We start from the raw sequence: 15,724 nt of genomic DNA, 5'->3' as shown, positions 1-15,724 counted from the left end.
GGTTTAACTCTTATCTTACTGACAGGATGCAGTGCGTCTCCCATAACAATGTGACCTCGGACTATGTCAAGGTAACGTGCGGAGTTCCCCAGGGTTCGGTTCTTGGCCCTGCACTCTTTAGTATTTACATGCTGCCGCTGGGTGACATCATACGCAAGTACGGTGTTAGCTTTCACTGTTATGCTGATGACACTCAACTCTACATGCCCCTAAAGCTGACCAACACACCGGATTGTAGTCAGCTGGAGGCGTGTCTTAATGAAATTAAACAATGGATGTCCGCTAACTTTTTGCAACTCAACGCTAAGAAAACGGAAATGCTGATTATCGGTCCTGCTAGACACCGACATCTATTTAATAATACCACCTTAACATTTGACAACCAAACAATTACACAAGGCGACTCGGTAAATAATGTGGGTATTATCTTCGACCCAACTCTCTCGTTTGAGTCACACATTAAGAATGTTACTAAAACGGCCTTCTTTCATCTCCGTAATATCGCTAAAATTCGTTCCATCTTGTCCACTAGCGACGCTGAGATCATTATTCATGCGTTCGTTACGTCTCGTCTCGATTACTGTAACGTATTATTTTCGGGTCTCCCTATGTCTAGCATTAAAAGATTACAGTTGGTACAAAATGCGGCTGCAAGACTTTTGACAAAAACAAGAAAGTTTGATCATATTACGCCTATGCTGGCTCACCTGCACTGGCTTCCTGTGCACTTAAGATGCGACTTTAAGGTTTTACTACTTACGTATAAAATGCTACGCGGTTTAGCTCCAGCCTATCTCACCGATTGTATTGTACCATATGTCCCGACAAGAAATCTGCGTTCAAAGAACTCCGGCTTATTAGTGATTCCCAGAGCCAAAAAAAAGTCTGCGGGCTATAGAGCGTTTTCTATTCGGGCTCCAGTACTCTGGAATGCCCTCCCGGTAACAGTTAGAGATGCTACCTCAGTAGAAGCATTTAAGTCCCATCTTAAAACTCATTTGTATAATCTAGCCTTTAAATAGACCCCCCTTTTTTAGACCAGTTGATCTGCTGTTTCTTTTCTTCTCTCCTCTTCTCCCCTGTCCCTTGCGAGGGGGAGTTGCACAGGTCCGGTGGCCATGGATGAAGTGCTGGCTGTCCAGAGTCGGGACCCCGGGTGGACCACTAGCCTGTGCATCGGTTGGGGACATCTCTGCGCTGCTGACCCGTCTCCGCTCGGGATGGTTTCCTGCTGGCCCCACTATGGACTGGACTCTTGCTGATGTGTTGGATCCACTGTGGACTGGACTTTCACAATATTATGTCAGACCCACTCGACATCCATTGCTTTCGGTCTCCCCTAGAGGGGGTGGGGGGGTATATGCGGGCCTCTCCAAGGTTTCTCATAGTCATTCACCGACGTCCCACTGGGGTGAGTTTTCCTTGCCCGTATGTGGGCTCTGTACCGAGGATGTCGTTGTGGCTTGTGCAGCCCTTTGAGACACTTGTGATTTAGGGCTATATAAATGAACATTGATTGATTGATTGATTGATCTAACTATGAACATATTCAATGTATTAATATATATATAAAGTATAATGACCTGCTCAGTGGTTAGAGTGTCCGCCCTGAGATCGGTAGGTCGTGAGTCATACCAAAGACTATACAAATGGGACCCATTACCTCCCTGCTTGGCACTCAGCATCAATTGGGGGTTGGAATTGGGGGTTAAATCACCAAAATGATTCCCGAGCGTGGCCACCGCTGCTGCTCACTGCTCCCCTCACCTCCCAAGGGGTGGAACAAGGGGATGGGTCAAATGAAGAGGGTAATTTCACCACACCTAGTGTGTGTGTGACTATCAGTGGTACTTTAACTTTTATTAGTTTTAATCCTACTTTTTGGAAATGTGTTTATCGCTGTCATATGTGTCCGGTACCAATTAACCGTGAGGGACGACTGTATTGAGAAGTACGGTTGTTGTTTTCATTTGTAACCTAGAAAAAAGAAATAGACCAAAAACATATGTCCACTGCAGGGAAACTGCCTCCGTTTGGACACCCCTACTTAAAATCCTTTTATAAAGATTGAAGCACCTGCACTTGTCGTCCGAGCCACTGGAAAGCGATGAGTCCAGGTTGTGTCCTGATGACGAAAAGTCCAATGCAGAACTGCATGCCCAGACCCCAAAACACTGGCCTCCATGTCACCTGGAAGTCAACAGACAACATCAACACACTTCGACCTCTCAGGTGTCACACTATCTGGCGGACGGCCTCCATAAAACGTTGTCGTGCTTCTTTGTTTGTCTTAACTTTCTTGTTGCCTCTTTTTGCACTGCTCTCCAAATCTAAACTTTGGAACTATTTAACTGGCCTCAACGAAATTAACAAGATCTTGGGTTTGGGGGAACCTGCTTGTCGTGACGGAGCAGTTGATGCTGGACACATGACGGACTCTTAAGAAGAAGGAGTGCCGCGTGCCTGGCGACCCTTCGTGAAGATATCCACCTATTCGGAATTATGACAACAGGACATCTGCTGATTGGAGTAAGCGTTGCTCTGGTTTGTCGACAAATTGGAAGTTGCTGGCAGTCTTCAAAGTAGCCCAAAGCTGCCACAAATGATTGGAGGATGCGGGAAGAACTGTGGACACTCTTGTGATTTTGGATCACATCGGACTGTCTGCCCTGCAGTTTTTGAGGACCAGTCATAGACAATTTAGAGTGAAAAGCACATTTTATTTTCACTCGCATACAAAACATTCTAACTTGGATTGTTTCCCTGGCGTCGAGACTCTCCCGAAGGACAGTGCAGCGAAGACACAACAAACTCCCTTCTTGTCTCTCATGGACACACACCTGTTGTTGTTGACTTTGGACTAGCGACTGCACAAACATCAAGGCGGCGAAACAGAGACACACTACGGGCTTACACACACACATGCAACCACAAAAATATACGCCACACATACACACCCCACCCCCCCAACCCAACACCCTTGACGCAAATCCCATAGGGGTGATGAATGGATGGTCAAGCGCCTGAGAGCTGCGGCCTACCTTCATGACCTCGCACTCCCTTCCCTCTGTTGCTAGATATCTCAAGATGTACGTTGTAATATGTATATGTGCTTTGCTATGGAGGTTTTTCCCCACTCCAGACTGGGCCCCCTTAGGAGCCCAGTCTAGATTGTATTTTTTTACTCAGCCTTCCCCGGCGTTTTACCTTTTTCCGATCTTTTACGGGGAGCCTTGTGGCAGCCCATCAGCGTTCCTGTTCTGTAAGCCTGTATACTGTTTGTTTCGTCTAATCTTGAAAGGGTTTGTGCTGAAAACAAAGTTTTGTTGTACTTGTGCAATGACAATAAAGACCTATCTATCTATCTATCTATCTATCTATCTGTTTTTGCAAGGAAGCAACTCTGGAAGGAAAAAATAAAACCCTATTGGGTGACACAAGTCCGAACCATATCCAAAGTCTCGGGAAGAAGCACACGAGCGATAAGTGTGGTGATGACTCAGGTAACTATCCTGTTGGTACCAGAACTCACCGCTGTCCTGTGTGCTGAGCAGGTGAACACGAGCAGGATGAACATGCACATGCCACCAAAGGAGATAAGCTGTTCAAGGCGTTTTATGGTGTCTAGCGTCAACCACAGTATGAGCAGAATCGCCACAATGACGATGAAGACCCTGCAAGACACACACCAATGGACGTCATTTGGGGGAGGGACAGGGGGAACATGTCCCCTGCACTTTTTTAAGAGGTAGTTTTTGTCCTCTGCACTTTGTATCGTTCAAAAATTATTGAACTATTGAATGGAGACAAGTCAAACACTTGTGCCAGGCGGAAAACCGCCACTTAGACTGAAGCTTGTGCCTTTAGACCGCTCACAAGCTCACTGCTTGGCTTTCTGGTTGTGCCTTCTTGCCAACATGACACTGATTGACAGCAAGCGGCAGCTGACAAATCAGAGGTCAGATGCGAGAAAGGACAGAGTCACGATCATTCACAGGAGATATTTGTGATAGAAATTCAAAAACAAGTGTTGTTGTTAAAACTGGTGAGTGAGATTATAAACTTTTTCCAAAACTGCTTTTGTAATATTACAGGTATAGTTTACAGAACATGATATCGAACCAGGAAGAGAGCAGGTGGACTCGCTATCAGGAGTTGTTTTTTTTACCTCTACACTCGCCGGCCCCGACATGTGAGACACTCGTGACTAGTGTGACGCAAAAAAAGCCTGTAAAATGTAAATTAATAAATGTCAGAGTGCTTTACATGAAATGTAATCACTAGAGTACGTGATTGTGACCTACAGGTGGACAGCAGAAAAAAGTGAGTTTGATCCCTGTTTAAGTTGTTTTTTTTAAGCAGCAAATAGCTTAAGATTGTTTACTTAATAGTTTGTTTTTTCTTTTTAATTTTCCTCTGAAAATAAATGAATAACTTATAATGTATTCTTAATAATCCAAAACATACATCGAGTGCAAGGGTCCCCAAACATTCTGACTCAGGGGCCAAACTGGTTTAAAACAAATTTGGACCGGGTCGGGCTATCTATACCAGTGACGTGCAGTCAGGGGAGGCAGGTGAGGCGGGGCCTCACGTGCCATCATTGAAAGAAAAAAAATATAAAAAGAAAAAAAATTAATTAAATTGTTGTTATATGTATCCAGTGATTATACTATAAAGTTATTTTCCATTTAACTTCAACAGTTTTAGATTATTTTTATTCAAAATGGCTGAATTTTCACATTTGCCGTTGAAATACTGAGAAGAGACTTGCTGTGATCAGCAGCCTGTTGAGGCACGTCACTCAGTTGAGCCTCACCATGGATTGCGGACTCGGCTAACTGCTGGCCTGCTGTGCAGTGAGACCGTATTGCTTTATGAACTATATTATACATTTCCATAGTTTAGTTAGCTGAGGTATATATTGTACAGTGTATTTTGTCAACAACTGTATGTGTGTAACGTATTTCTTGTGCTGAGCAATTATAAAACGGCTGCGAAGACGCACTGGCTGAGGCTCGCAGTAATCCCGCCTCCTGGTGGTAGAGAATGCACCCCCGCCGTAGAATGCACCCCTTGGCGGGAGTGTTATATCAACTAAAGTCCACACTTAAACTTTCCACGTGCAAGATTTAATCTATTTAAAAAAAGTTATTTAATAAGAAGCCAAAAAGTGCAAAAACAATAATGTTCGTGTTGGAGGAGTTGTGAAGGACTGCTTGGCCACAACATTAGGTACACCTGCAGACTGCAGCACGGATTTCATATTTCATTCATTCACAACTCCTCCAACAGGAACATTATTGTTTTTGCACTTTTTGGCTTCTTATTAAATAACTTTTTTAAATAGATTCAATCTTGCACGTGGAAAGTTTAAGTGTGGGCTTTAGTTGATACAACACTCCCGTCAGGGGGTGCATTCTACGGCGGGGGTGCATTATCCAGCACAACAGCGCATGGACTTCATTTATAAGTAAAGGTAAGACCATAATAAAGTTATTTTTTATTTAATGTGCTTTTTGTGTGCTACAGTTTGTATGTGTAAAGTTAAAGTTAAGTTAAAGTACCAATGATTGTCACACACACACTAGGTGTAATGAAATTTGTCCTCTGCATTTGACCCATCCCCTTGATCACCCCGTGGGAGGTGAGGGGAGCAGTGGGCAACAGTGGCGCCGCGCCCGGGAATAATTTTTGGTGATTTACCCCACAATTCCAACCCTAGATGCTGAGTGCCAAGCAGGGAAGAATGCTGGTATGAGCTTTTAAACATAACCCATTAACTGCTGCCAATCAAATGGTGAATAAGATACTCTTTAGGGTTCATATGTTTGTAAATCTGACTGTGATGAAGTCAGTGCCTCACCAGCCATGAACCTCACCGCACGTCACTGATCTACACACACACACACACACACACACACACACACACACACACACACACACACACACACACACACACACACACACACACACATGTATGTATGTACATATACACATATATATATATATACATATATACATATATATATATATATATATATATATATATATATATATATATATATATATATATATATATATATATATATATATATACAGTATATTGGGGCGGTGTGGCGTAGTGGGTAGAGCAACCGTGCCAGAAACCTGAGGGTTGCAGGTTCGCTCCCCGCCTCTTACCATCTGAAAAATCGCTGCCGTTGTGTCCTTGGGCAGGACACTTCACCCTTTGCCCCCGGTGCCGCTCACACCGGTGAAATGAATGATGAATGATAGGTGGCGGTCGGAGGGGCCGCAGGCGCAAATTGCAGCCACGCTTCCGTCAGTCTACCCCAGGGCAGCTGTGGCTACGAAAGTAGCTTACCACCACCAGGTGTGAATGAATGATGGGTTCAGAAAAACATGTAAAGCGACTTTGGGTACTTAGAAAAGCGCTATATAAATCCCAGGTATTATTATTATTATTATATATATATATATATATATATATATATATATATATATATATATATATATATATATATATTATACATATGATATGAACCTGTTCCCAATTAGCCTGTTCACCTGTGGGATGTTCCAAATAAATGTTTGATGAGCATTTCTCAACTTTCTCAGTCTTTTTTGCCACTGGTGCCAGCTTTTTTGAAACATGTTGCAGGCATCAACTTCCAAATGAGGTAATATTTGCAAAAAATAACATTGTTTTCCAGTTTGAATGTTAGGTATCTTGTCTTTGCAGTCCATTCAATTCAATATAAGTTGAAAAGGATTTGCAAATCATTGTATTATGTTTTTATTTACCATTTACACAACATGCCAACTTCACTGGTTTTGTGTGTGTGTATATATATATATATATATATATATATATATATATATATATATATATATATATATATATATATATATATATATATATATATATATATTTATATATAAATATATATATGTGTGTATATACAGTATATGTATATATATATATAAATATATAAATGTGTGTGTGTGTGTGTGTGTGTGTGTGTGTGTGTGTGTGTGTGTGTGTGTGTGTGTGTGTGTGTGTGTGTGTGTGTGTGTGTGTGTGTGTGTGTGTGTGTGTGTGTGGATAGCCCGGCCCGGGCCAAATTACATATATATATATATATATATATATATATATATATATATATATATATATATATATATATATATATATATATATATATATATATATATATATATATATATATATATATATATATATATATATATATATGTGTATTAGGGGTGTAACAAAAACGATTTTCGAATGAATCGCGATTCTTATTTGTAACGATTCTTAATCGATTAAATTTTTAGTTTTTAAACCTGTCCTGTCTAGCCACTCAGGTAAATCATATTGTTGATGTACAAAACCCAAAACAAGTGAAGTTGGCATGTTGTGTAATTTGTAAATAAAAACAGAATACAATGATTTGCAAATATTTTTTAACATATATTCAATTGAATAGACTGCAAAGACAAGATACTTAATGTTCGTACTGAGAAACGTAAAAAAAATTTCAAAATAATCATTAACTTAGAATTTAATGACAGCAACACACTGCAAAAAAGTTAACTCTGGGGCATTTTTACCACTGTGTTACATGGCCTTTCCTTTGAACAACACTCAGTAAACGTTTGGGAACTGAGGAGAGTAATTTTTGAAGCTTTTCAGGTGGAATTCTTTCCCATTCTTGCTTGATGTACAGCTTAAGTTGTTCAACAGTCCGGGGTCTCCGTTTTTTAGGCTTCATATTGCACCACACATTTTCAATGGGAGACAGGTCTGGACTACAGGCAGGCCAGTCCAGTACCCGCACTCTTTTACTACGAAGCCATGCTGTTGTAACACGTGCAGAATGTGGCTTGGCATTTTCTTGCTGAAATAAGCAGGGGCATCCATGAAAAAGATGTTGCTTGGATTGCAACACATGTTGCTCCAAAACCTGTATGTACCTTTCAGCATTAATGGTGCCTTCACAGATGTGTAAGTTACCCATGCCTTGGGCACTAATACACCCCCATACCATCACAGATGCTGGCTTTTCAACTTTGCGCCTATCACAATCCGGATGGTTCTTTTCCTCTTTGATCCGGAGGACACAACGTCCACAGTCTCCAAAAACAATTTGAAATGTGGACTCGTCAGACCACAGAACACTTTTCCACCTTGTATCAGTCCATCTTAGATGAGCTTGGGCCCAGCAAAGCGTTTCTGGGTGTTGTTGATAAATGGCTTTGGCTTTGCATAGAATAGTTTTAACTTGCACTTACAGATGTAGCGACCGACTGTAGTTACTGACAGTGGTTTTCTGAAGTGTTCCTGAGCCCATGTGGTGATATCCTTTACACACTTATGTCGCTTTTTGATGCAGTACCGCCTGAGGGATCGTAGGTCACGGGCATTCAATGTTGGTTTTCAGCATTGCCGTTTATGTGCAGTGATTTCTCTAGATTCTCTGACCCTATTTGATTATATTACGGAACGTAGATGGTGAAATCCATAAATTCCTTGCAATAGCTCGTTGAGAAATGTTGTTCTTAAACTGTTGGACAATTTGCTCACGCATTTGTTCACAAAGTGGTGACCCTCGCCCCATCCTTGTTTGTGAATGACTGAGCATTTAATGGAAGCTGCTTTTATACCCAATCATGGCACCCACCTGTTCACCTGTGGGATGTTCCAAATAAGTGTTTGATGAGCATTCCTCAACTTTCTCAGTCTTTTTTGCCACTTGTGCCAGCTTTTTTTAAACATGTTGCAGGCATCAAATTCCAAATGAGCTAATATTTGCAAAAAACAACAAAGTTTTCCAGTTCAAATGTTAAGTATCTTGTCTTTGCAGTCTATCCAATTGAATATAAGTTGAAAAGGATTTGCAAATCATTGTATTCTGTTTTTATTTACCATTTACACAATGTGCCAACTTCACTGGTTTTGGGTTTTGTAGATGCCCATATTTGCTGTAAATATTTACTTTAGAAAAGAGACGTGTGGGACACTTGTCTTGTTGCCTTATTTGTATTTGACTTTATTAAATGTTTGGGTAAAGTTTTAATGAAACAAAACAGTTTTCTTTTAAGAGCTGTTCATCTTTTTTTTATGGCAGAATGTAGTTAGTCATAGAACTGGCACCCAATGTTATTAAAAAAGTATAGATTTTAAAGCGAGAATCATTTTGAATCTATAATTGGTTCTGAATCAAATCGTCACCCCCTAAAATCAAAACAAATTAAATTGTGTAGTGCCCATAAATTCACAGCCCTAATATATATATATATATATATATATATATATATATATATATACATATATATATATATATATATATATACATATATATATATATATATATATATATATATATATATATATATATATATATATATATATATATATATATATATATATATATATATATATATATATAGAGAGAGAGAGAGAGACGCTGCCAGCTCAATCCAAATGTCGTCCCTGCACATACCCTTTGTCAAATTCTTGCTTATTTAATGTAGCCATCAGTCAGCGTATCCACTCACCATTTAATCCACCTTAAATTAGATGTGAAGCATTCCAGCGCAGGTTGGAAACAACGACTGATACTCTCCCCCTTGTACTTTTTCACCAGGTCGTAGGACTTGGACGTAACTGCCAAGCAGGTGAGGACCACCAGCGCTGTGGCCCTCTGAAAATCCAAAACACAGGCGATGATGAAATATGCCACATACCCTGTTGGAGCAGAAAAAAAACACACTTACAGTAAATCCAAAATTGACTTTACTTTGAAATCTGACACTGTACCTGCTCCGAGTATGCCCAAGACTGCGTACTTGAAGGTTTCGGAGTGAGCTTTCAGGTAATCCTCGGTGGCGTTAATCGGCTTGGAAATTTGGCTGAAGAACACACAACAAATAAATCTTCCATTGTACATTTATGGAACACAAAGTGGTTTTCATTGAGAGCCACATTGCAGTTATAATGTAGCTGTCTTCAGAGGGAAGTTTCTAACAAAATATGCATATAAAATGTATACAAATTTGGCTCATGATATTATTACACAATTGACTATGCATTTATCGCTGTTACGGTAATTGGTTCCGGACATGACCGCGCTAAATGAATTCCCCCAAAGTAGGAATAATTATAATAAATCAAGTATTTTCATAGCTAGGGCATAATGTTTACGACCGTCTGAGTAGGGTTTTCAACCTTCTGAGCACCCTTTAGACATGAAACACCCTTTAGTCACCTTTGCACTTTCTAAAACCAATAAGGTCATCCTTTCCACAATGTTTTGGTCCTAAATTTTGTATTTTCAAGCATAAAAATGGCTGAATAAACTAAAAATATCAAAACAAGTGTAGTATTGCCTCTAGATGAGACCTAACTAATCAGAGTGTGCTGTTTACTATCGTGGCCACTTATTGGCTCAGCCTTTAGGCAGCATTACTATTTTGTATTGGATTAAAATGGTATCAAGGTGACTAAAGGCTGCTATTTCATGTCTAGTGTGCTTATTTGGAAGGTAATTCAAAAAAATGATGCTGTAGCTATAAAAATATTTGAATTATAATTTATTATTCCTACGTCACGTATTAATCACGGTCATATCCGGAACCAATTAACAGCAATAAACGAGAGACAACTACATGCTGCCTGAAGCTGAGCCAATCAGTGGTCACACTACTGAACTATGAACTCTAATTGGTTTGGTCTCCTATAGTGGTCATAACTAGTGTAGTGTTGATATTTTTAGTTTACTTATCAATTGTTATGCTTGAAAATGCTTAATTTTTGACCCAAAAATTGTATCATATGGTTGAATTTTTTTTTAAATATGTGCTGTAGTGAAGCTGCTATCTAAAGCGTGATGTGGCGAGGGACGACTGTATTATATTGTTTACGTACACTAAAAAAAAAAAAAGCTTATTACTGTGAATGGAAAAATGGTTCCATAGTTTGTATGTTGTTGTTTTTTTATTGTAATTTTTACAATGTACAATTTGATGGATAACTTGCTTTGAAATCATAAATCAAGCAGATTTTTAAGTATTTATTTTTATTTCAACAAAACATTTTTGGGGAATGTTTGTTAATGTAATAGTTGTTATTAAAATATTATAGAGATATATTATAAGATAGGCAAGATAAAGTAGCTTATTGCACATTATTTCCAGGCTTATAAAATGACCTAGTGGGCCAGATCTGCCCCCCACGCCTTGAATTGGACACCTGTGATGAAATACTTGGTTATACTCACATCGACACAACAATTGCAACCAAAACACAACATCAAACAGACCTTAAATATGAGCCCAGTCCTTTTCTAGACTGTTCCTCTTGCTTTTTGCTGCTGCCAGGATCTCCTATGCAGCCTTCCTATTGGAGAATATGTTTATTTGATTGTTTACTGCCCCAGCAGGCACAAGACATTGTTGATTAAACATACATGTCTTTAAAACTGACTTCGAAACAACATTGCAAAATAGTTGTCATTGTAAATTGAGACAACGTTGATGTCTTTTTGATTGATTGAGACTTGTATTAGTAGTTTACACAGCACAGTACATATTCCGTACAATTGACCACTAAATGGTAACACCCGAATAAGTTTTTCAACTTGTTTAAGTCGGTGTCCACGTTAATCAATTCATGGTAAACGTTGGATCCACGTTGTTGGTTGGAAAATGACCAAATTTCAATGCTCAGATCAACGTTACAACCTGACATTGAATAAACGTTGTCAAAAAGTATGTTGTTTCAACGTTATATTTGTGTTGTAGAATATTGGTTGGGAAATGCCCAAAAATTCAATGGTCAAATCAATGTCAGTACCCGACATTGATTAAATGTTGTCAAAAAGCATGTTTTTCCAACGTTAAGTTTGAGTTGCTCAACGTCAGGACCTAATTCAACAAGTTCTCAACGTTGTTTTGTGCCTGTTGGGTGCCTTCCAAAACAACACACAGCCGCACATACCTCTATTTCAAACGCCTGGTTGCACACTCCATTCCCGTTCTTAGGTTGAATTCTGTTGCTTTCCTCTGCACACAGAGGGAAAAAAACAAACAAAGTTGACTCCTGTGCAAACAAAATAGTCCTAATACAGACTTGTTTTACCGAGAGAGAGGGGAAAAAAAGGCTCAGCTAAATGGCTTACTCATTGTGTGTGCTCCTCAACTGTGCTGCCAAATGCTGCACTTGCACACATGCAGGGAAATATAGCCTGCCCCTCCATGCCCTCACCTTATCACTAATTGACAGACACATTACGTACTGATCCCGCCTGTGCAGGGGAAACACGGGACAAGGCGTGAGTGAGATCGTAAACCAGCATATTCCAAGGACCTTCCGGAATATGACTTTTCACATTGAATCAAAAACTTGATCAGGCTTCTTCGACTCCCCTCACAGAACGATACAATTCAACTCATTTTCAATAAATGTCATTGTGTAACTTGTTTATCAGATATCAACCAAAGTAAGCGCAGTGCAACCTGGATTTTTTTTGTTTTTTATTTCCCTCCACAATGATGATTCATCGTCGCTTTTAATGGCCGAACTTTGTCCATGTCCCTCACTGCAAATGTGATCTCGTCACACCCACAACAAGCACTTGTATAAGGAGCTGGTCCATGGTCCATGAAGGGATGTTTTTCTTACTGGTGAGGATGAGCACACAATTTGCAGCGCGGTGCAATGGAAACAAGTTAACATTTTGTAATAATAACGCATGTTTAATATGAAAAATGGTAGAATGATACATGAACTAAATACTGACAAAAAAACATCATTATTATCGCCAAATTCTTAAATGTTGATCAAGTTATTTGTTATATTAGATAACTAAATTAAATAGACAAACCGTTAAAAAAACCTACTATTTTGCATGTTTTGTGTTTCTTTTACTTCACTAATAGTGTTTTTGTCTTTGTATTTTATAAGTTTCAATGGCTAAGCCTTTTTTGTTTTAAATATTGGCTTGTATTGTAGCAATTTAAGATGTATTTTAAATGAAAAAATAAAATCTATTATTTTTTATTATTTCTGGCAGGGGTTGTGGCATCTGACTCTGTTTAGCAGTCCTTGAACGCGCCGTACAACACTTTGGTCTCGTGTTCCTCTGAGTATAAAACCCTCACTCTGTTCTACGAGAGCACAGGCTGTAGGTTCAATGTGCACAATTGAATATCTTAGTTGCTCTGAAAGCATTTTGTTTATATAAGTTTAGACTGGGGTACGCCGTTTTCTTAATGGAGAAAGACGTTAAAGTTTTCATCCTAGCATTTGAGCTAGAAGGCTAGCACCAGTCAGTTTGTGAGTTTATAAAGTGCAGTTATTAGTCAGGGTTTTTCGATCGTTTTAATTTAAAAAGGTAATACTAACAGTCGGAAGTTTTACCGCGGTTATCAATATCATTTATCGTTACAGCCCTATAATAAAGGAATCAATACAGCTTGTGCAATGAATATTAAGTTCTCAGAGTGCGGCCTGGGGGCCATTTTTCATTGACCTTCTGCATATTATGAAAAAAAGATGAGTTGATAGTTAATCATCCATCTGATGATTAATCCATTATCATTATATTGTTTTTCACCTAACCCATCTGCGACGCAGAATAACTCAAAATCTCTGGCAACACATTTTGGACACTTTGTCAAAGTACAGTCGTGTTGATGCTAAACAGCATTTTGGTCTTCTCCAGCTGGCCTCGGTCTGATTGGAAAATAGCTGAATTTGTGCACGGTTCCTTCATCTGATGTTTGTCCTCACTTGTATCTGCTGAAAAATTGTAAGAAGGACCATAAGTCCAATAAGTTGAAAAAAAACAACATTGAGACATACTTGAATAATTAAAATACTAAATATTAACAGGCAGATCACGCGCTGTGCGTAGGGCCCTACCACAGTTTTGCGCCAAAAATTGCATGTAAAATGTCAGTCACCGAATGACATTTTACTGCAAACATATGCTTAGCCCCGTCCTGCTCCATCAGTGAAAAACAAAAACACTAGTACATTAACTTATGACTTTAACTTTCTGTGACGAAGCTCTTACCTCAATACATTTGTCTGTCAAATCAATATGTTGCCCATTGAAATGACTAGAAATCAATTGAATTGGTGCTTGGTCCCCCAAAACGCCACCATTTTAACATGTAAAGGCCTACTGAAATTAGATTTTCTTATTTAAACGGGGATAGCAGATCCATTCTATGTGTCATACTTGATCATTTCGCGATATTGCCATATTTTTGCTGAAAGGATTTAGTAGAGAACATCGACGATAAAGTTCGCAACTTTTGGTCGCTGATAAAAAAAGCCTTGCCTGTACCGGAAGTAGCGTGACGTCACAGGTTGAAGAGCTCCTCACATCTGCACATTGTTTTCAATCATGGACGCCAGCAGCGTGAGCGATTCGGACCGAGAAAGCGACGATTACCCCATTAATTTGAGCGAGGATGAAAGATTTGTGGATGAGGAAAGTGAGAGTGAAGGATTAGAGGGCAGTGGAAGCGATTCAGATAGGGAAGATGCTGTGAGAGGCGGGTGGGACCTGATATTCAGCTGGGAATGACTAAAACAGTAAATAAACACAAGACATATGTATACTCTATTAGCCACAACACAACCAGGCTTATATTTAATATGCCACAAATGAATCCGCATAACAAACACCTCCCCCCTTCCGTCCATATAACCCGTCAATAGACTGCAGCGCATCGTACGTGCTGCTGAGAAGGTGATTGGCTGCAAGCTCACATCCCTCCAGGACTTGTTCTCCTCCAGGACCAGGAGGCGTGTGGGTCGGATCACAGCTGACTCTTCTCCCCCTGGACACAAACTATTCTCCCCTCTCCCCTCAGGCAGGAGACTACACTCCATCCAGACCCACACCTCCCGCCACCTGAAAAGTTTTTTCCCCTCGGCCATCAGGCAAATGAACAATAACTCCTAACAGTAGCTCCTTAAATACCTTGAATTCCTTCTAAGTCTATCTGATAGCTCAGTTACAGTTCTTTTTATTACCAAATATGTGTTATATGTGTTTTATGTTGCACGATTGCATCAAGAAAAATTCCTAGTTTGTGAACCCGTTCTCAAACAATGGCAATAAAACGATTCTGATTCTGATTCTGATTCTGATCAATAAATGTAATAACGCAATGCAACTCAAACACCCGCACAACACACTCAATCCCACAGCCCAAAGTACCGTTACTTCCGCAAAGTTCATACAGCACATATATTTCCCCAAAGTTACGTACGTGACATGCACATAGCGGCACGCACGGACGGGCAAGCGATCAAATGTTTGGAAGAAAGCTGCATACTCACGGTAGCACGTCTGCTATCCAACTCAAAGTCCTCCTGGTTGTGTTGCTGTAGCCAGCCGCTAATACACCGATCCCACCTACAGCTTTCTTCTTTGCTGTCTTCATTGTCCATTAAACAAATTGCAAAAGATTCACCAACACAGATGTCCAGAATACTGTGGAGTTTTGCGATGAAAACAGAGCTGTTTGTATTGGGACACAATGGTGTCCCAATACTTCCACAAACTCTGTGACGTCACGCGCAAACGTCATCATACCGAGACGTTTTCAGCTGGATATTTCCCGGGAAATTTAAAATTGCACTTTATAAGTTAACCCGGCCGTATTGGCATGTGTTGCAATGTTAAGATTTCATCATTGA

General features: G+C 39.7%; 1 protein-coding gene across 2 annotated transcripts in view; it reads right to left on the bottom strand.

The window, feature by feature from the left end:
• The window catches only part of slc28a1 (solute carrier family 28 member 1), a 40,624-nt gene extending 28,345 nt beyond the window's left edge, over positions 1-12,279 (bottom strand). Inside the window, exons 1-7 of one of the 2 annotated variants that reach the window (XR_009825341.1) lie at positions 12,186-12,279; positions 12,005-12,069; positions 11,328-11,404; positions 9,827-9,918; positions 9,565-9,754; positions 3,533-3,674; positions 2,077-2,190 (exon numbers count right to left, since the gene is read on the bottom strand). Coding sequence is in view for 1 of the 2 variants with exons in the window: in XM_062042543.1 (XP_061898527.1) it covers positions 2,077-2,190; positions 3,533-3,674; positions 9,565-9,754; positions 9,827-9,918; positions 11,328-11,404; positions 12,005-12,069; positions 12,186-12,189 (684 nt within the window). In the remaining variant the exon portion in view is untranslated. The remainder of the gene's footprint in view (positions 1-2,076; positions 2,191-3,532; positions 3,675-9,564; positions 9,755-9,826; positions 9,919-11,327; positions 11,405-12,004; positions 12,070-12,185) is intronic. The other variant, XM_062042543.1, reaches the window with a different exon arrangement.
• Positions 12,280-15,724: the final 3,445 nt, after the last annotated feature.

Source organism: Entelurus aequoreus, linkage group LG03 (genome assembly GCF_033978785.1).
Source record: "Entelurus aequoreus isolate RoL-2023_Sb linkage group LG03, RoL_Eaeq_v1.1, whole genome shotgun sequence".
Lineage (NCBI taxonomy): Eukaryota > Metazoa > Chordata > Actinopteri > Syngnathiformes > Syngnathidae > Entelurus > Entelurus aequoreus.
The sequence above is the reverse complement of the archived record's forward strand: the minus strand, read 5'-3'. Positions and strand labels throughout refer to the sequence as shown.